The sequence below is a fragment of the Loxodonta africana genome, chromosome 14 (assembly GCF_030014295.1).
Source record: "Loxodonta africana isolate mLoxAfr1 chromosome 14, mLoxAfr1.hap2, whole genome shotgun sequence".
Taxonomy (NCBI): domain Eukaryota; kingdom Metazoa; phylum Chordata; class Mammalia; order Proboscidea; family Elephantidae; genus Loxodonta; species Loxodonta africana.
This window is the reverse complement of record NC_087355.1, coordinates 37,034,881-37,056,497: the sequence shown is the minus strand read 5'-3', so window position 1 is coordinate 37,056,497 and position 21,617 is coordinate 37,034,881. Positions and strand designations below refer to the sequence as shown.

General features: G+C 40.6%; 1 protein-coding gene across 1 annotated transcript in view; it reads right to left on the bottom strand.

Moving 5' to 3' along the window:
• ATP6V0D2 (ATPase H+ transporting V0 subunit d2) overlaps nucleotides 1-20,150 on the bottom strand; it is a 52,986-nt gene extending 32,836 nt beyond the window's left edge. Inside the window, exons 1-2 of the mRNA XM_003408375.3 lie at nucleotides 19,490-20,150; nucleotides 3,074-3,245 (exon numbers count right to left, since the gene is read on the bottom strand). Coding sequence (XP_003408423.1) covers nucleotides 3,074-3,245; nucleotides 19,490-19,619 — 302 coding nt within the window. The 5' untranslated portion in view covers nucleotides 19,620-20,150. The remainder of the gene's footprint in view (nucleotides 1-3,073; nucleotides 3,246-19,489) is intronic.
• Between the last annotated feature and the right edge of the window lie 1,467 nt (nucleotides 20,151-21,617).

Below are 21,617 nucleotides of genomic sequence, written 5' to 3'. Positions count from 1 at the left end.
TCTCCTTTTGGAATGGGAATATCTACCTGATGCCCATCCCACCATTGTATTTTGGAAGCAGATAAATTGTATTCTAGATTTCAAAGGCCCACAGACAGAGAGGAATTTTGCCCCAGGATGGAAAACACCCAGAGTCTCACCCATACTTGATTTAAGTGATTTAGAAGATGAAGCTTTAGCATTAAAAGTAGATGTTGGAATGGGTTAAAAGTTTGGGAATGCTGGGATGGGGTGATATATTTTGCACGTGGGAAGGATACGAATTTTGGGGAGACAAAGGGTGGAGTGTTATAGATAGAATTGTGTCCTGCCAAAAGTTATGTTGAAGTTCTAACCCCTATACCTGTAAATATGACCTGGTTTGGAAATAGGGTTTTTTGTTATGCTAATGAAGTCATACTGGAATAGGTTGGGTCCTAAACATAATTACTTCTGAGTTGTGTTTCATAAAGGGGAACACAGACACAGAGAGAAAGATACAGACAAGGAGAAGAGACCATGGCAGAACTGTCTACAAGCCAAGGAATGCGAAAAGAAAAATACGCCTGGGGCCACCGATGGGGAAGGATCCTCCCCTGGAGCCAATGCCCTGATTTGAACTTCTAGCCTCCACAACTGTGAGACAATAAATTTCTCTTCTTTAAAGCTACCCACTTGTGGTATTTTTTTGTGTGACAGCAGCACTAGGTAACTAAGATAGGCAGCCAATACATATGACTAATAAATGTGAAATCATGTTCAATCTCACTCACAAAGAAATAGAAATTGAAGCAAAGAGATACTGTTTTTTAACCTACTGGACTGGCAAAAATTAAAAAGATAATATCCAGTGTTGGTTATGGTGTAAGGACAAGTGCTCACATGCACTGTTTTGGGGGTGCAAATTGGTGCTACCTTTGTGGAAAATAATTTAGCAATATTTACCAAAATAAAAAATGGATATCCCTTCAGCTTACCACTTAAAAATAAGTTTAAGAGCTGCATAGAAAGAAATGAATCACAAATGTTTTTGTAACGGAAAAAAAAAGCAATTTAGTTACTTATCAATGGATGACTTGTAAACTGTCATGGTACACACGAAACATGAAAATCTAGGTAGTTGTGTGAAAAAAGTACTGAAGGAATATGATTACACTTGTATAAATTTGAAATGTGGGGATGGGATGTGGAGAGTGTGTATTAATACACACAGAGACATTAATATTTTTTTCTGGAAAAAATAGTTGAGAAACTGAAAGTGGTTACTTGGGGAGAGGAACTGGGTGAGAACAAGGGGACACGTGGAATGGAGGGATACCTTTCTGATCTCTTGGAGCAATTATAATCTTGTCCCTTGACTTACCTTTTTTTTTGTTTGTTTGTTTCCTTAATTATTCATTAAGTAAATTTGATATTCGAATAGTGTGATGTGATATTAAATGCCAAACAAAAGGGCCTTTACTTCTGGTCTTGTCCACTATCAACAGCAGGAAGGTTACACTGATTTTCCTCTGTGCCTAAGGCCTGAAAATGCAGTTCTGTTTCCAGAATATTTTCTGATTGCCATATTTAGATTTCAAGAAATATCTGGCACAGTGTGAGGAATCTTGCTGACTTATGCGTTATTTTACCCTCAAATTAAAGTCATGTTCAGCAGTTAGAGTCTATTTAGCTTTGTTCAGCTTCACAGATACATTCGGATATTCTTAGCTCCATTGTCTTGTTCACCGACTATAAAGGTGCCTGATGGAGAGAGTCACTGTTATTTATAGAACACAAGAATGGACGGATAGAGAAACAGATGGAAAGAAGAAAGCATAAAGAATGGAAAGAGTATCCTTCTGGTTGGATAAGCTGATCATTTTTAGTGCCTGGTGCTTGAGGCAATGAAGTCATGTTACAAGGTTCCAAGTAGAGGTGTAGCTAAGGCTATACCTTAGCAGGAAGGTGCGTTGCCAGCTACGAGAGATTGTTCAGCAACTTAACACTAATTGCCCTAGGTGCCATGTTCCATAGATAGGCCCCTGCCCAAGCCCAATCCACCAGGTGGAGGTTGAAGCAGAGGTACAAAGTTGGCTTTTCATTTCAGAAGGCACCATTGACATCATTCAGCCATTCTCGTATTCAGTTGGAAATCCGTGGTCACTTCCCAATATCACACTTCGACAAACCCCAATGATCTGTTTCTTTTGTTCATACAAAATTTCTCTAATTTCCTACCTCTACAGCCAAGCACAGTGTTCACTGAAAAGTCCTATTCTTCTCTTCCCTTTTGATTAATTTCTAGTTTCTGTAATGTTGCATTTCTTCATTTTTTGCTTCTTTTAACAAATATATTGAATCCCCATGTGCTGGGCACCAGTCTCAGGACTGGACCTGGCACGCACAATTGTGTACATTACATCTAAAATGTGTCTATGTAAAAAACAGCTCATCCATTGACGACATTTGTTCTGGCTTGTGAGCTAAGACTATTGGAGAGGCACAAAGTCATTTCAAATGCCCCTTTTAATCACTAAGTAAAACTCATTAACTGAATTAATAAAAGTACAATTTGCTATTGTGCGGGAGTTCAAACGTTTTTAAGAATGAGGAGCCCTCAAACTGAAAAAGCTGGAACCATTGGTAATGAAGGGGGAAAAAAATAGAACACATATAACTGTGACAGGGCCACTCTTTCTGTCTGTCTTATGGGAATCAGGAAGGGTTAGGTGCGGTCTTGACAATTTTTGATACTTCAGTCCCACCTCCATTCAAAGACAAATGATCCAAAAATGTCCCATAATATTCGCCTTCAGTAGAAATAGCCAGAACACCTTAACCATCAGTACTGCTGATTATTTTTTAAGATGAAAAATGAAAACAATCCTTTATGTGGAGGATAGTACCACCCACGTGGCTATTTTTATAAGTAAATAAAATCTGTTTTCTAATAGTAAAAATGTTCTGTGAGCTTATAGTTGCTAAAATTTAGAGGTATTCCAGCTTACAAACAATAGGAAAGGCCACTCCAGCTTAATACCCTACCTGTAACTTTTATGAGTCATTTGCACAATCAAACTGGGGCTTAATAGGTTTATCTGTTGTCACTTACGTCATGTAGGTGAAAAATGTGCTGAGGGGCTCCAGGGAATGATTTCGAAAATATTCAAATTCTCTGCATAGCTTTTTTTTCATCTTGGTATCGATGATGGAAACAGTAAGAGGACCTGTTTGATCGGCCAAGAAGTTGCCATAATCAGTGGTCTGGAGATGAATTTTCAGATCTGAAATTAAACGAAATCCCAAATTAGATTAAATTTTGGGCGTGCATGATAGCCTTTACAATATTAACTGAATTTATGATAACTTTATATTAAATAATTAATTGTTACACCTCATTAGGCCTTAATATAGTCACTGTCATTGAGTTGTTTCTGACTCATAACAATCCTCTAAGACAGAGTAGAACTGCCCCATAGCATTTCCAAGGCTGTAAATCTTTACAGGAGCAGAGTGCCATATCTTTCTGACAAAGAGTGGCTGGAAGCTTCAAACAGCCAACCTTTCAGTTAGCAGCCAAACACTTGGCCCCTGCACCACCAAGGCCCCTACGTACCTTAACATGATGTTTTGGTTAGGTGCCATCTAGTCAGTTCTGACTCACAGCAACCCTATGTGCCACCCTCACAATCACTGCTGTGTTTGAGCTCATTGTTGCAGCTTCTGTGTCAATCCATCTCATTTTTCTCTGACCCTCTACTTTACCAAGCATGATGTCCTTTAGGGACTGGTCGCTTCTGATAACATGTCCAAAGTACATGAGATGAAGTCCTGGCAGCCTTGATTCCGAGGAGCTTTCTGGTTGTACTTCTTCCAAGACAGATTCGTTCGTTCTTCTGGCAATCCGTTCAATATTCTTTGCCAACACTACAACTCAAAGACGTCAATTCTTCTTCAGTCTTCCTTATTCATCGTCCAGCTTTCATATGCGTATGAGGAAATTGAAAACACCATGACTTCAGTCAGGTGCACTTTAGTTCTCAAAGTGACATCTTTGCTTTTTAACTCTTAAAAGAGGTCTTTTGCAGCAGATTTGTCCAATGCAATATGTTGGTTGATTTCTTGACTGCTGTTTCCATAGGTATTGATTATAGATCCAAGTAATATGAAATCCTTGACAACTTCAACACTTTCTCCATTTGTAATGATGTTGCTTATTGGTCCAGGTGTGAGGATTTTTGTTTTATGTTGTGGTGTAATCCATACTGAAGGCTGTACGTAGTCTTTGATCTTTATCAGTAAGTGCTTCAAGTTCTTTACACTTTCAGCAAGCAAGGTTGTGCCATCTGAATATCGAAGGTTGTTATTTAGTCCTCGTCCAGTCCTAATGCTGCGTTCTTCTCCATATAATCCAGCTTCTCAGATTATTTGCCCAGCATACAGACTGAATGAGTATGGTGAAAGGATACAACCCTGATGCACACCTTTCCTGATTTTAAACCTTTCAGTATCCCCTTGTTCTGTTCAAACAGCTGCTTCTTGGTCTATATACAAGTTCTGCCTGAGTATAATCAAGTATTCTAGAATTCCCATTCTTTGCAATGCTATTCGTAATTTGTTATGATACATAGTCAAATGTCTTTGCGTAGTCAATAAAACTCAAGTAAGCATCTTTCTGGTATTCTCTGCTTCCAGCCAGGATCCATCTGACATCAGCAATGATATCCCCTGATTCCACATCATCTTCCAAATCTGCCTTGGATTTTTGGCAGTTCACGGTCAATGTACTGCTCCAACAGTTTTTTAATTATCCTAGCAAAATTTTACTTAAGTGTGATATGAATGATGTTGAATGTCGACCAATTCTTTTTGGTACAGTGACTCCGTGTATTCCTTCCATTTTCTTTACCCAAAGAATCCTTCAAAATTGCAACTGGAGGCCTGAATTTTCTCTTCACTCCGTTCTTTCAGCTTGAGAAATGCTGAGCGTGTTCATCCCTTTTGGTTTTCTAACTCCAGGTCTTTGCACATTTCTTTATAATCTGACAGATGATACTGAGTTTCTGCATCATCTCTTTCCAAAATGTAGTGGATTTGATTCCTGTATATTCTATCAGGTGAGCTCCATGTGTGTAGTTGCAGTTTATGTTTTTGAAAAAAGGTATTTGCAATCAATAAGTCATTGGTCTTGCAAAATTCTATCATGTGATCTCCAGCATCACTTCTATCACCAAGGTCGTTTTTTCCACATATCAATCCTTCTTCTTTGGTTCCAACTTTAGCATTCCAATCACCAGTAATTATCAATGCACCCTGATTGAATGTTTGATCAATTCCAGACTGCAGAAGTTCATAAACATCTTCAGTTTCTTCAGCTTTGGCATTAGTAGTTGGTGCATAAATCTGAATAATAGTCATATTAACTGGTCTTCCTTGTAGGTGTGTGGATATTATCCTACCACTGACAGCGTTGTACTTCAGGGTAGATCTTGAAATCTTCTCTTTGATGATGAATGCAACGCCATTCCTCTTCAATTTGTCCTCCCCAGCATAGTAGACCATATGATTGTCTGATTCAAAATGGCCAATACTAGTTCATTTCAGCTCACTAATGCCTAGGATATTGATGTTTATGAGTTCCATTTCACTTCTGACAATTTCCAATTTTCTTAGATTCATACTTCATACATTCCATGTTCTGATTATTAATGGATGTTTGCAGCTGTTTCTTCTCATTTTGAGTCATGCCACATTAGCAAGTGAAGGTCCTGAAAGCTTGACTTCATCCACGTCATTAATGTCGACTCTACTTTGAGGAGCTAGCTCTCCCCCAGTCGTATTTTGAGTGGCTTCTAAGCTGAGGGGCTTATCTTCTGGCACTGTATCAGACAATGTTCTGCTGCTATTCGTAAGGTTCTCACTGGTCTTTTTTTTTTTTTTTTTCCTAGAAGTATATCATCAGGTCCTTCTTCTTAGTCTGTCTTAGTCTGGAAGCTCTGCTGAAACCTCTCCACCATGAGTGATCCTGCTGGTATTTGAATACCGGTGGCAAGCCACCGCAGCATGACAAAGTAACGGACAAGTGGTCGACCTTATATACGAGTCTATGTGTGGCCTTAACATAGACTCATATATAATTTAGATTTCAGTATTGATCTCTAAAGCAATGGAAAATTCAATGTTAATGTAGATATTCTAGGAGTCCCTGGGTGGCGCAAACGGTTAAGTACTCGGCTATTAGCCAAAAGGTTGGCAGTTTAAGTCCATCCAGAGGCGCCTCAAAGACAGGCCTGGTGTTCTGCTTCCAAATGGTCACAGCCTTGAAAACCCTATTCATCAATTCTACTCTGCACATAGGGGGTCATCATGACTCAGATAGTTAAACGGATGGACTGTTAACCAAAATGTTGGTGGCTTGAAACCACCAGTGGCTCTTCAGAAGGAAGATGTGGCATTCTGCTTCCACAGAGATTTATAGCCTTGGAAATCCTATGGGGTCACTATGAGTTGGAATGACTCCATGGCAGTGGATTAACAATAACATAGCTATTCTAGTACAAAATTAGCAGTCTCTTGTTGGTGCAAAAAGTTAAGCACTCGACTACTAACCAAAAGATTGAGGGTTTGAACCCACCCAAAGGCATGGCAACTAGATTTTTGGCTTAGCACACCATTAACATTTTCAAGTACCTAAAAAATCTAGTACATCGAAACCTGAGAGAGCCGAAGGCCCTGCCTTGTTTTTCCCGGTCTCACAAGTTTTCTGCCTTTGACAGGGTGCAATCTTAGCACTTTTCTATTGCTCTCTATCAGTGGAAAATATTTGGGTTTTCCTTCTCTGACAGGTTTTTGCCTTACACAGGTTCCAGCTTTCGCAGGTTTTACTGTATCGTTAAGTAGAGCTGAAAAGAGCATTGTCAAACATCTAGTCCAGACACGGCCAAAAAGTTTTACCTAGCCAGTTTCAGTCTATTGGGAATAGCTGCTTAGAAAACTGTTGAGATGGGCAAGTTCTAAGGCTCCATCCCAGTTTGGTGGAAAAGTGTAATTTATTAGTAATATCTGCTACAGATGCTGGAGGTAGGATGGAGAATAATCACTATTTTATTTCAATATCTTTCTGTTACAGAAAAAGAAACTGAAGCTCAGTAGGATTAAAGGACAGTTGTATAGTGGTAGTGCTTGGGCTAGGGGATAGTTCTTCCTACTCTTAAAATCCAACATCATTTCCCTGCAGCATGCCAAGCATCCCTTGAATGGCAATGTTTCTGGCTGTTAACTAATGGGATTCAGTTAAATTCCAGGTACATTTGTTGTCACTTCCTCCTGAACAAACCCTGTGTCCCAAGCATGAATACTTTTGTTAATGCTGACCCCTCTCTCCAGAATTCCCCTTGCCCCACCCCTGGCTTTCAGACTTGCTCATTGTAACATATCCTTCAAGGTCACCAGTAGTTGAGTGCTCATTATGTACCAGGTATCGTATTCAGCATGAGGGCATTGGTGGCTCAGTAGTAGGATTCTCACTTCCATGGGGGAGACTCGGGTTGATTCCCAACCAATGCATCTCATAGGCAGCCACGACCCGCCTGTCAGTGGAGGCTTGTGTGGAGCTATGATACTGAACATTCTTCAGCCAAGCTTTCTGACTAAGACAGAGTGGGAAGAAAGGCCTGGCAATCTACTTCCAAAAATCAGCCAGTGAGAAGATTATGGATCACATGGGTTTGACTGCCAACTGATGATGGGGATGACACAGGACCTGGCAGTGTTTTGTTCTGAGTTGGGCTGACTGGATGGCAGCTAACAACAACATTGTATGAAGGTATGATCTCCTTCCAAACTCATGGCAACCCCATGAGGCGGGAACAATAAGAATACTGAAACTCAGAGAGGTTCATAACTTGCTCAAAATCACATAGATAAACTGGGATTCAAAGCCAGATTTGTCTGACTTCAAAGCCACTTAAAACCTGTATTATAGTGCCAACAGATTAAATGAGAATGTCATTTGCTCTCTAAAGCCTTAATTCTCTCAGGCGGAATTATTCAAGTTCACTCATCTGAATTTCAAGGTGCTTTGATAATACCTTTAGCATAGTACCTACTCAGTGTATTATGTAGTCTTAAGTACGTTAACTCCAAAAATGCAGATATATTATCTTTTATCTGTGGTTCCTTGCACAGTATTTAGCAATTAAATATTGATGAATATCTGAATATTGAAAATATCTTAAGCACCATGTTGGAGCCAGTATAACATCCTAGAAATTAATAAGTCATGATTCTTTCATTCAAACATTTATTAAGCATCTACTACTGCTGTCAATGGCCCTGGTGGCACAGTGGTTAAGTGTTTGGCTGCTGATCTAAAGGCTGGCAGTTGAAATCCACCAGCTGCTCCTTGGAAACCCTACAGGGTGGTTATACTTTGTCCTAAAGAGTCACTATGAGTCAGAATTGACTTGACAGCAACAGGTTTGATTTTTGGGGGGTTTACTGCTGTTAATTACAAGAAACCCAAAAATGAACCAGACATATTTCTTGTACTTAATGGTACCACAAACAGAGAAGTCAAACAGTGTGATAAGTTTAATGATATAGACAAGAACCTTGACTTATGGGAACATAGAAAAAGTAGAGACTGAACCATAGGAATGGAACTTGTGAGAAGTCCAGGAAAGTTTCCCGAAGGAGGTTAAGCTAGATAGAGGTGAGCCTTAAAATGTCATGTTAGAGTAGGAGGAAGGCATTCCACGAATCAGGAGAGGTATAGTATGTGCAAAGGAGCCCTGGTGGTGCAATGGTTAAGCACTCAGTTGCTAACCGAACCCGGCAGTAGCTCTGAGGGAGAAAAGACTTGGTGATTTTCTCCCATGAAAGATTATAGCCTAGGAAACCCTATGGGGCAGTTCTACTCTGTCCTATAGGGTCACTATGACTGAGTCAGAATTGACTGAGTGACACACAACAACAACATGGTATGTGCAAGAAGCTCAAAGCAGCTCAGTGTTGCTGAAGCATTGAGAGAAAGGGAGAGGTAAGAAATGAAGCTAGGGAGGTAGGCAGGGTTGGCTTGGTATGACGTCTTTTATGCTGAGAACAACAAGCCACTATGGGGTACAAACTGACTACTCTGGTCGCTGAAGGGGGCAGGTGGGGAGAGTGGGTCTGCAGTCAGGCAGGATGTGGTTGTGTGGTGAAGATTCAGGGTACGGGGCATTCGTCGACATGTCTAGAGCAGATGATGCATCTCACATCCTCTTTCTTTGCCTGCAGAATTTATTTGTTCAGTTATCTATTTAATTGACTTAAAACAATTACACTTTTCTTTTTTGTCATATCTTGTTTGGCTTTTATTTTGGCAGTTCAGGTATTTATGCTACTTGACAGTTTACATTCTCAGCACGGGAATATTTGCCAACAGAAGTGTCACAAATGGTATTTCTTTCAAAACCATGATATTTTGCTCATGTGACATATGTTTCTTTTAAGCAGAGTAACCTTTCAGCTGCCAGTGAGATCCTGAACCTAAATGTCCCAGAGCCTGTAGAAATCTTGTAATACTGTAGTTGACAGAGGGGCAAAGAGGCAACAAGAGGGAACCCCTCTTCTTCAACCAACAAGAACTTGAATCCAAAGGGACACTTGCATTTAGATTCTAAAAAAATCTTAGAATCTGAAATATTTCTTCTGATGCGATGATAAACCAGGTGCCGTGAGTCAATTCCAACTCATGGTCACCCCATGTTTGTCAGAGTAGAATTGTGCTCCATATGGTTTTCAATGGCTGTAGAGTTTTAGTTTTTGGAATGTCTCTCTGAAACGTTTTCATGATTTCTACATAACCTATTCAATAGTCCTTGCTGTTGTTAGCTGCCATCGAGTCAGCCCCTGACTCATGGTGACCCCATGCACCACAAGATTGGACCATTATGATCCATCAGATCTCATTACTACTCAAACATCAGTGAAATCCTTCCTCCTAACCAGACACTTCCTCCATTTCTTCTAACTTAACTACTATTCTTACGATGCTGAAACTTCAGTGTCCTCTTTGGTGCCTCATTACTCCAAATCCCCTGGATTGTTCCTCCATTTCTTCTGATTTCCACTTTTCGCTCCCTGGTTTAGGATCTGATAACTGGATTACTGTGGTGATCTCTTAATTGCTTCTCCCCCTCATTTCTCCACACCCACTCCCTCCCTCAAGTTTCCTAAGAATTGTTTTGATCTTGTAATGACCCAAGTAAATTGGAGCAAATAAGAACTTTGTGCAGATTAAAAAAAAAAAAAAAAAACTTTTATAATGTTTGTAGTGTTTTATCACTGACAGGAGGGTTTTAATATGCATTATCTCTTAACCTTAACAATAATCCCCACTTCATAGATGAAGAAATTGAGGCACAAAAGTAACTTGTTTAATTCACTAGTTCTAAAATGTCTAGAATGTCTTCCCATCCCAATCCACCTCTTCCACCCCCTAATCTCGTTGGCCTTTTCACGGTCTATTAGTGGCGTAGTGGTTAAGTGCTACGGCTGCAAACCGAAGGGTCGGCAGTTCGAATCCACCAGGCGCTCCTTGGAAACTCTATGGGGCAGTTCTACTCTGTCCTATAGGGTCGCTATGAGTCGGAACCAACTTGAGGGCACTGGGTTTGGTCTTTTTTTGGTTTTTGGTTTTTTTGGTATTATCCTTTAGGTTCCCATTTAAGTGTATCTGCAAAACCTTCACCTTACCTGAGGTGTTCTTTCCCTCTCTGGACATAATTACTGTTTGCATTCTTGTCTATAAGTTTGAACTGTTCTCATACTTTTAATGATCAATTTTTTAACTTATTATGATAACTTTCAACTAGATTGGAAGCCCTGGTGGCGTAGTGGTTAAGAGCTATGGCTGCTAACCAAAAGGTTGGTAATTCGAATCTACCAGGTGCTCCTTGGAAACCACACGGGGCAGTTCTACTCTGGCCTATAGGGTTGCTATGAATCAGAAACGACTCAACGGCAATGGGTTTGGTTTGGTTTTTTCAACTCGATAGTTACTTAGGAAGTGAGTATAATCTTATTCTTTTTCATATTCTCCATAGCACCTAACACAGTAAAATCTGTGAAAGCTGGAAACTGTAGAAGGCAGAAACCTGTCAGAGAAGGAAAACTCAAATATTTTCCACTAAAACAAGTGATAGAAAAGTGGTAAGACCACACTCTGTCAAAGACAGAAAACTTGCAAGACCCTGAAAAACAAGGCAGTCCCATCGAGTTCCGGCTCTCAGTTTTCACTGTATAATTATTGTCATACAGATGACCCTCAAAAATTAGTAGATTCAATTTGTAATTAAAACCTGGAGTCAATAAACGATGTGCAGTCACACAGCACTTCATTACGTAGTTCAGTGAGTGTTAACCAAACCAAACCCATTGTCTCCAAGTTGATCCTGACTCATGGCAACTCTATAGGACAGAGTAGAACTGCCCCACAGAGTTTCCAAGGAGTGGCTGATGGATTTGAACTGCTGACCTTTTGGTTAGCGGCTGAGCTCTTAACCACTGTGCCACCAGGGCTCCCAGTGAGTTACCAGTGTCAAAATTCCTCATTTAGATTCTTCTGTACCAGAAAGAATATTTCCATAACAAACTGGTATTCTCTGAAGGAGAATGGAATCAACTAGATAGAGTCGTATACCAAGCACCATTAACCAAAAACAATGAAATGGGACCAACTATTTCAGGAATTCAAGTCTAGCAGAGGAGAGAAAACTAATACGGGCAGTCCCCAGATTATGAAACAGTTCGGTTCCTAAATCTGTCTTTAAGTTGAATTTGTATGTAAATAGGAGCAATTAGGTACAGTTCATATCTAATATCAGTCAAATATTTATCTTAGTCTATAGCATACCTTTCTACGCATCAAAAACATTAAACACTTTCAGATACACTAAAACATCTTTAACATAATACAGTAGTAATAATAGTAATAATGTTTTGATGCACATGGCAAAGTAGCACTCATTGGTTACTACAAACCGATGTATGTACCTCTGGCTTTTAATATAATAGGCTTTACGGGGGTTGGTTTGTAACTACAGGTTGCATGTAAGTCAGATGCTCTGTAACCGAGGACTGCCCGTACTGGTTATCCATACACTTCAGTTCATGGGGTGTATCTCAAGAATACTTAAGATTTACACTTTACAAAACATCTTCGGAGGTTTCTGATTAAGCTTACAGTATTGGACATAGAGCCATTACTCAAGAATTAAGCCCCTGGCAGTGACAGTCTCTGGGGCTAGAAGGACAAATGAGACAAATGGCCTGCCTCTTATATACTTTGGACATGTTATCAGGATGGATCAGTCCCAGGAGAAGGACATCATGCTTGGGAAAGTAGAGGGTTGGTGAAAAAGAGGAAAAACCTCAATGAGATGGACTGACACAGTGGCTGCAACAATGGGCTCACGTGTAACAACTGTGAGGATGGTGCAGGACCGCGCAGTGTTTTGTTTTGCTGTACATAGGGCCTCTATGGGTCAGAAGTGACCGGATGGCAACTAACAACAACAACATGGTAATTTTAAGTTTAATCAGACAAAAAATGTTCTTCTTATCTAAAAGTGGCCAAGGAGCCCTGGTAATGCAATGGTTAAGCATTCGGCTGCTAACCTAAAGGTCAAAAGTTCGAATCCGCCAGCTGCCCTGCTAGAAAAAGATGTGGCAGTCTGCTTCTGTAAAGATTTATAGCTTTGGAAGCCCTTTGGGCAGTTCTACTCTGTCCCATAGAGGTGCTCTTGAGTGGAAGTGGACTTGACGGCAATGAGTTTGGTTTATAGGCTTTGGTGAGAGGTGGTCTAAGTAAGCTTTTTTGACTTCAGAGGAATTCTCAAATGTTTCATTACAGTAACTAGGATCTTGCTGAGGAGGTCTTCTGCACTCTACATTCTGCAATTTCCTACTTGTCCATTCCTCCATATGCCTGCCTCACCCTTCCCAGGACCTTCCTCTTTGAGGCAAACTGGGTCAAAATGGCTGTCTCCCCTCACCCTCTCTCTGGCTCTCCTCAATGAGAGGGGAATTGATTTTTTTTTGACTGTTGGATGATAAAACTCCCATACCCACCAGTTCACACAACTCATTTGGGTAAGATAGTTGATGAAGTTCACGCTCACATGTGACCAATTTCTCAGTGAGATCTAAGCTCCATCACATCTTAATGGGAATGAGTTAGGCTAGAGAACCCTGGCAAATGTGTTCCGAGTTGACAAAAAGATAAACATAGGGAGGAGGATAAACATAGGTTAGTCAGAAGTTACTCCTTCTACACTGTCAATGTGTGCCACCACTGTGTGGCCTTTGCTTATGGCTCAGAGTGTTTCTCAGCAGGAATAAGTCTGGGGTGAGGAAGCACAGCTTAGTTTCAGCGTTTACAAGACTAAATGAATCAAGCTTGGGTCAGACCAAACCAAAAAAAAAAAAACAAACCCAGTGCCGTCAAGTCGATTTCTACTCATAAGCGACCCTACAGGACAGAGTAGACCTGCACCATAGAGTTTCCAAGGAGCGCCTGGTGGATTTGAACTGCCAACCATTTGGTTAGCAACTGTAGCACTTAACCACTACACCACCAGGGTTTCCAACAGAAGGGTGGAAATTGCAGGGCAGGGTTAAGTTAGAACAAGGAAGTTGAGGAGCTAGAACGAGCCCTTAGAGTAGGAGCAGCAGAAAAGGGGGTTGGCTCATGTCTCACCTTTGATTGCTGAACAAATTGAGACAAGGACACAAGAGTGGATGATAGATCAAAATATTTCTTTAATATCTGAGAAATATGTATTAGTGATCACTACTTGGGCCAGAGGCCAATATGGCTTTTACTCCTTCCCTCAAAATGTCGATTTTGGCAAGGCTGCAAGGAAAGTTTTTGCAGAGCAATTGCTATCTAGCTTCACAGGGTTGTCAATGACTGTGATCTTTCACCTCTGGGTGAACTTGAGCCACCAACCTCTCAGTTAGTAACCAAGTGTCTACCTGTTTGCATCACCCCAGGACTCCTGAGATAGGCAACACTGCTTTTTAAACTAAGAGTAAAGCTTATGATGAAAGCCATTGAAGTATTTTTGAACAAGAAAGTGACAAAACTGATTTGTTTTTTTAATACAAGGCAGAAAAAAATAAGTGCTATAATTAGAGGAATAAATAATGTCTAAGGGAGCATATAAGGCTGCTAACCAAACGGTCGGCAGTTCAAATCCACCAGGCGCTCCTTGGAAACTCTATGGGGCAGTTCTGCTCTGTCCTTTAGGGTCGCTATGAGTCAGAATCGACTTGACAGCAGTGGGTAGTGGAGTGGAAGGGAGCATAGAGGAAAGCTCTGGGAAATAAGAGTCCTCTATTTATTTTTTACTTTAAATTTTAAAATAGGTAGTAGGTACACAGCTATCACCCACAAACCCACCCAACACAGTCTTTGGATGGAGCACGTGGTTAAGCGCTCCACTACAAGCAGAAAGGTTGGTGGCTAAAACCCACCCAGAGGTACCTCGGAAGACTGGCCTGGCAATCTGCTTCCAAAAGGTCACAGCCTTGAAAACCCTCTGGAGCAGTTCTACTTTGCACACACCAGGCTGCCATGAGTCAGAATCAACTCAATGGCAACTAACAACAACAACCCACCTGCTCCCCTTGACCACTCACCCTGGCCTTGGGTTCCTACTATAATCAGTTTCTTGTGGATCCTTTCATTGTTTCTTTGTATTTAGACAAACATACAGAATATATACATATATTTTTATTTATCCCCCCTAGATTTTATCACTTAATATATCTTCTGATATTTCCATATCAGAGTGCTTCCTCATTCTTTTTTTTTAATAGCCTAAGAATATTATGTGAATTATTTATTTAAGCATTTGCCTGTAGATGGACCTTTGACTTATTTCCATCTTTTGGTATCACAAACAATGCTACATGAAGAGTTTTGTACACCTGTTATCTCACATATATGCAGGCCTCTCTGCAGGACTTGAAATTCCTAGGCCTAGTACGTAAACATTTGGGATTTTGATCGGTATTGAACCATTGTCCTCTTTAAAGTTTCCTTATTTTTCTAATACTTACGTTCTTTAGAAGTGAAGGTCTCTTTAGGACAGAGAATATGTCTTATGCATCTTTACTTCTTCGACTCTAGCTACCAAACAAAAAACCAAACCCGTTGCTGTTGAGGCAATTCTGAGTCATGGCAAACTCACGTATTACTGAATAAAACTGCTCCAGAGGGTTTTCTTGGCTGTAATCTTTACAAAAGCAGATTGCCAGCCTTTCTCTCATGGAGCCGCTGGGTGTGTTCAAACAGCCAACTTTTAGGTTAGTAGTCAAAGGCAAACTGTTTGCGCTACCCGGTGACTTTCTGACCCTAGCTAGAAGGTATTTAATATGCAGTTGTTGAACTAAGACACAAGTGGAAAAAGAATGAAGGTGATGTCCCTTGTGACATAATTCTTAGTAAGGTATAATCAGCTACCCTCAGTCCCTTTCAAAAAATTATGGCAAGCGAGACAAAGCAGAAGCTCACTCCAGTATGTCTTCACCATGTCCTGAGAGCCAGGTGGACACTTCTACCACCTTTTTTAGAAAATCCCATTTATTACTAAATTCTAGAACTCTAAAATGTTAGTTTCATCACCACATCTTTTTCAAAGAAGAACGAATACTTACAACATAGCAGCCTTAGTTGTAATTAAAAACAACATTCCAATGAAAATAGTAGTGTTTATTCTTTTAAATATATATTTTGCGTTCCTCTAAGGTTATGATTTTGGTTCAAAGCCACTTTTAAAGAACTTAAAATTTCTTTATGAATACCACCTCAAAATACTACCAGTGACAAAGGCAACTCAAAGTAGCTTCCCTCTTTTGTACCTTGGAAAGACTGAGTCACAAGGGGTTCTAGTGACTAGTCATGGTTATTCTGTTAGTCAGGGGCAGACCCTGGAATAGATGTGTATTTCTGACCACACTTAGACAATTGTGCACACAATTAAGCACGGTTATAAAGACTAGGACTTTTCAAGGCTTTTCTGTACAATCTTTATCTTTTCTTTTTCAAAAGCATGGGATCCCTGTCAGTGGTTCAAAAACAATTTGTTGACATCAGAACATTTTTCTTTTGAAGATGAGATGACTCTAAAACACGCTGACCAAAAGGTCGGCAGTTCGAATCCACTCGCTGCTCTTCGAAAACCCTATGAGGCGGTTCTACTCTCTCCTACAGGGTTGCTATGAGTCGGAATCAACTCGACAGCAACAAGTTTGGGTTTGGGTTTAACATAGAGCAGTACTATAATGACACTGCTCTTCTTTAGCCATAATTTGTATGAAATTAAAAAATTATATTCATATTTGCATGAAGTGCAAAAGTAAACGGAAATGCATATTTTGCACAAAAGTAACTTCTGTCTCAACATATGTCTTTGATTTCTTGTCTTCAGCTATTAATCCAGCTGAGAAGCTGGCTGGGCCTCTAAGTGCATTCACAGATACGACAGTTGCATTGCTCTTCACAGATTGTTTCCCACTACCCTGTGAAACAATCAGATAGGACAGTCCTTATTTCTAGAACAAAATGGAGCTGACGTCAACTCGATACAGACCTCTTCCTACATCTTCAATTCATATTCAGGAGGCAGTGACATATTAGAGGGGAAAAAAAGAGACCCAGGTATCTCTATCCTCTATGACAGTGTGTTAGGTTGGTCACCACCATTATAAGCCTCAGAGTCTTCAACTGTTAACTGAGAAAGTGAAATCATTATTTAGGTCAATTTTCTCAGCAACCATTATAACCCAAACATGGTTTGATGACTCGTATTCGCTATTTCTGGAAGTCTCCAAACAGCAGAATAGCACACAGATTCAAATATAATTGTGAAATGAATGGTTGAAAAACTTGGGGAGGAAAGAAAGGTAGAAACCAGGAGGTAAAATGACATGGCAGGGTGCAGGGATAGGTTTGCGGGGGCGGGGGATGAACTCCCTGACATTGTACCGAAATTTCTGTATGTATGCATGCATGTGTATTTTTCTGGTTAAGAACTCGGCAGCTAACCAAAGGTCGGCAGTTCTAATCCACCAGCCGCTCCTTGGAAACCCTATGGGGCAGTTCTACTCTGTCCAATGGGTCGGTATGAGTCCGAATCCGTCTGACGCAACGGGTTTGGTCATTCTTCAGGTCTTCAAAAGGGCCTGAAACCTTTCCTTCTCTCCCAAATTGAAACTGTTAAGGTACCATAGTCATCTAAGTGCGGACATAGATGTTGTTAGGTGCCCTAGACTCGGTTCCGACTCATAGCGACCCTATAGGACAGAGAAGAACTGCCCCATGGGGTTTTCAAGTAGCAGCTGGTGGTTTCAAACTGCAGACCTTTTAGTCAGCAGCCTGAGCTCTTAACCACTGCACTACCAGGGCGCCAACATCGATGTGTAAACTTGTGCTCCTTCCTCCTCTTCTCTTGCCTCCTCTATCAACTGAATCATTTGGTCAAAAGATCCCTTAGCAGAAAACACTTGGGAGCAACTTTAAAATTCCGGATTTTTATGTTTTACTTTTATATTATCTGGAATTCTTTATATGGTTTTAGAATGGCTGCCCTTGGTTTCTTTCTTACTCTTTTGTAAGAGGCCTAAACCATGTTTTGTATCACAAAGATATTTTATGTTTTGTTTAGGGCTTAAAGTCGCATTCCTTTGGCCATTAAATTCATTCGAATGGCTTCTACGGAAGAACTTATACTCTGTCCCATGTTTTTAATGTTTTCTATCTCAATTTAGGAAACTCTGGTGGGGTAGTGGCCTGGGTTTCTGGGTTTGGGTGGCGTAGTGGTTAAGTGCTACAGCTGCTAACCAAGAGGCCGGCAACTCAAATTCCCCAGGCGCTCCTTGGAAACTCTATCGGGCAATTCTACTCTGTCCTATAGGGTCGCTATGAGTTGGAATGACTCCACGGCGATGGGTTTGGTTTTCTTTTTATCTCAATTTAGGTAGCTTTTCTATACAGTATTAACATTCTCCAGTCACCCAACTCCTAATTTAAGATACTGAAATGTTTGAGGATTTGGGATTACAGGGTCTTAGCCAACAGAGTTAGTTTTATCAGCTGAGAGAATCAAAACTTGGACATTTCCACAGTACTTGGCTTTAACAGGTCAGAGCGGGCGTTCGGCTTTGCTGGAGCAGCCTGCAAAGTCACCTTCACAGGTTTTTTTTTTTTTTTTTTTTCTGTTTGCCTTCCAAATACTCTTCCTAGGAAGCTTGATGTTTAATGCTTCTTTGCTTTACCTAGAATAATCTGGCCGTTCAGAGCACCTAATTGACATACACTGAGTTCTTAAATATGTTTCAAAATGAGTGAGTGTAGCCGTCCTTAATAATAACGACACTACACAGATGTGAAATCATCTTTGGTAAAACTTTGAACATGCTGTGGCTTAAAGCGTCCTCTTGTATACTGTCTCACTGATTTCTTCGTACAACCCAGCATGCAGGGATTTCGATCACATTTTACAAATCAGGAATCTTTAACCCCCAGGTCATTTTCCTAGACCTGGCAGAGGTCTTAGCTGGAACTTTAGAATCTGGGTTGACCCCGAAACTGGCACATCTCTTAGTTTTTTCTTAAGCTTCAGCTAAAGACAAATTTCAAACTCCCCAGTCAATAACCTAACTAACTAAACAGTTACTATTGAGTCAATTCCAATTCACGGGGACCCCATGTGTGTCAGAGCGGAAACTTTCTTCCAGGCACCTCTGGGTAGACTTGAACCTCCAACCTTTTTGTATTGCACCCACTAGAGACTCCCCCAAATCAATAGATACTGAAAAACTGGGTCTAGAATAAAATTCTCTAGACCAGACCTTGTTAGCATTATTATTATTATTATTATTATTATTGCCATGGTCCCCTTGGCAGTTTGGTGAAGACTATGGACCTCTTTCCCTGAATAATGTTATAAATGCATATAATAAAAATATATAGGATTAAAAGGAAACCAGATATATTAAAATACAGCTATCAAAATATTTTTAAAAATTGCAATAAATGTTGTGCTTCTTTAGTAAGGCATTAAATATTGAGGTCAAAAGACGAGCGTGACATCTACTGTAATTCTGAAATAGGGAAAGCACAAATGGATTTCAAGGTATCTGCAAGAACTGTAAAGGGACATGAAAGTGTTGATCATTTCTGTTGGTGACAAAGTCACAGGTACTGCTGACACTAACCACCGTGATTTGTTGTCTAGATTGATAATGAAAGGAAATGCTGAATCTCACTTAACAGAATACTGAAAGTATAGATGCCTTTTTTTTTTTCCTCATTCAAGTTCGTGGACTGCCAAAGTCTGTACCCTGGGAATAAGGACCTGCTTTGGGTTTTTTTGGGCGGGTCTCAACACTCAAGCCATGGAAACATGCTTCCAGAAGGAGACATCATTTCTCCTTTTTTTTTTTTTTTAAAAATGGGGAGAAAAGCTGCACGTACCTTCTAAGTTCTCACATTGGACGAGGTTGAGGTAGTCCTGCTGGGTCAGGAGGCTGGCTTTGCACCCTCGCACCAGGCCCTCCAGGTAGCCATGGTCTACGTTGAAGTACAGCTCTGCACAGTCAGGCATCGGGGAGGAGATTTCAGCAGATTTTCGCTGAAGCAGACCTGTAGTCCTGGTTAGCCCCTGAAGACTTGTGCTAGTCTGGAAGCTATCAGACTAGCTGGTAGTTATCAAGCAAAACAAGCAATTTGTCAGCTGATAGTCAGGGTTTTCATGACTAGTTTTCCCCAGTTCCAGCGGCTTTCAGCACAGAGGTTTTGTTTTTACAGCAACAGTGAATCAGCCAGATGACCCAAGTATACCCAGGAGGCAAACCACTACGAGGGGAGGGAGAGCCATAGGGAGGGAGGGTCAGGGCTCAACCCCCTCCCCTCCCATTGAAACTGACCCCTCCCCAGCTTTGCTCTTGGAAAGCATGATCCCTGGCTGTTTTGTAAACCTTTCTTCCCCAACCCAAACTTTTACCTAAATTCAAGGGCTAATTGTAAATCACATTCTTGAGGACTATTAATATGAAGAAAAAGCCTGTTTCTCTTAATTTTAAGTGTGAACTTATGCGAGTAGACCATATATGAGCAGGCAGTTTGAAGAATCTTAAGATGCTAATTCTGAAACACAGTTGTTGGTAAAACAAATGGTTAGTAATGTCTTAAAATTGCCAAAAGCTGGGAGCTGCTTCCCACCCAGTAAGGGGCAGTACCCCTCCATCTCCACCCCTAAACCCCCTCCCCCCAAAAAAATCCTGGAAGCAGATACTACCATTCTATAATAATAAGCCACTGCACTGGTAAAATTTGACCATTTGTAAGGTGCTCCTCATTTTTTTTTCCCATTTGAATCTCACAATTACTCCAAGAAGTATATCTGGACAGTGAGTATTATTAACCTAGTCACAGAAAAGGAACCAGCTCTCAGAAGCTGTGAGGTACCCCAACATGCATAGCTGGTTGTACTCAAGCCAGGAATTAATCTAGACTCTCAGATTTTTATTAGATTGAAACAGGCTTTGGAGATAGAGAAATATTTGAGATTATTCTCTATCGCATTTTTCAAATTGCAGTAGCAGATCATGAAATCAAGATAGTGGACCCCTCCCAACATTCAAAAATGAGATAGAATGGAAAATTTCAGACTGCTTAGCACATAGCTAAATGTTGCAAAAGTTTTGTTTCATATGTATGTACGTATATGTGTATGTGTATACTGCATTTACCCAAATAATGCACACCTTCTATGTTTGTTTGCCAACTGCACCCTCTCCCCCCATGAGGTATTTTCATAAGTGCTGCTAAGCCTATTTTTTGTACATGTTGCTGTAAAAAAATTAGCATAGTGTGCTTACAAAATATCTTGGTGGGGGGAGGGTATGGTTAACAAACATACATAGAATGTGCACATTATTTGCATAAAAATACAGTATATACATATAGAGAGAGCGAGCACTGGTGGTGCAGTGGTTAAGAGCTACAGTGACCTACCGCTGCTAACCGAAAGGTCAGCAGTTTGAATCCACCAGCCACTCCTTAGAAACCCTATGGGGGAGTTCTACTCTGTCCTGTAGGGTTGATATGAGTCAGGATCGGCTTGGTGGCAACGGGTTTTATGCACATATATGCATGTATGTATAAAAGGAAATCCTGGTGGTGTAGTGGTTAAGTGCTATGGCTGCTGACCAAAGGGTGGGCAGTTCAATTCCACCAGGTGCTCCTTGGAAACTCCATGGAGCAGTTATAGTTTCTCCTATAGGGTCGCTATGTATAAAAGCCAAAAACGAAACTAATTGCCATCAAGTCAGTTCTGACTCATGGCAATCCTATGTGTTGCAGAGTAGAACTGTGCTCCATAGAGTTTTCAAGGTTGTGACCTTTGGGAAGCAGATCATCAGGCCTTTCTTCCAAGGAGCCTCTGAGTGAGTTGAACTGACAACTTTTCAACTAGTAGTTGAGGACTTAACCATTTGGGCCACCTAGGGACTCCTCTGTGTATGTGCGTGTGTGTGTGTGTGTGTGTGTGTGTGTGTGTGAGAGAGAGAATATGAATCCCTGGGTGTGCAAATGGTTAAGC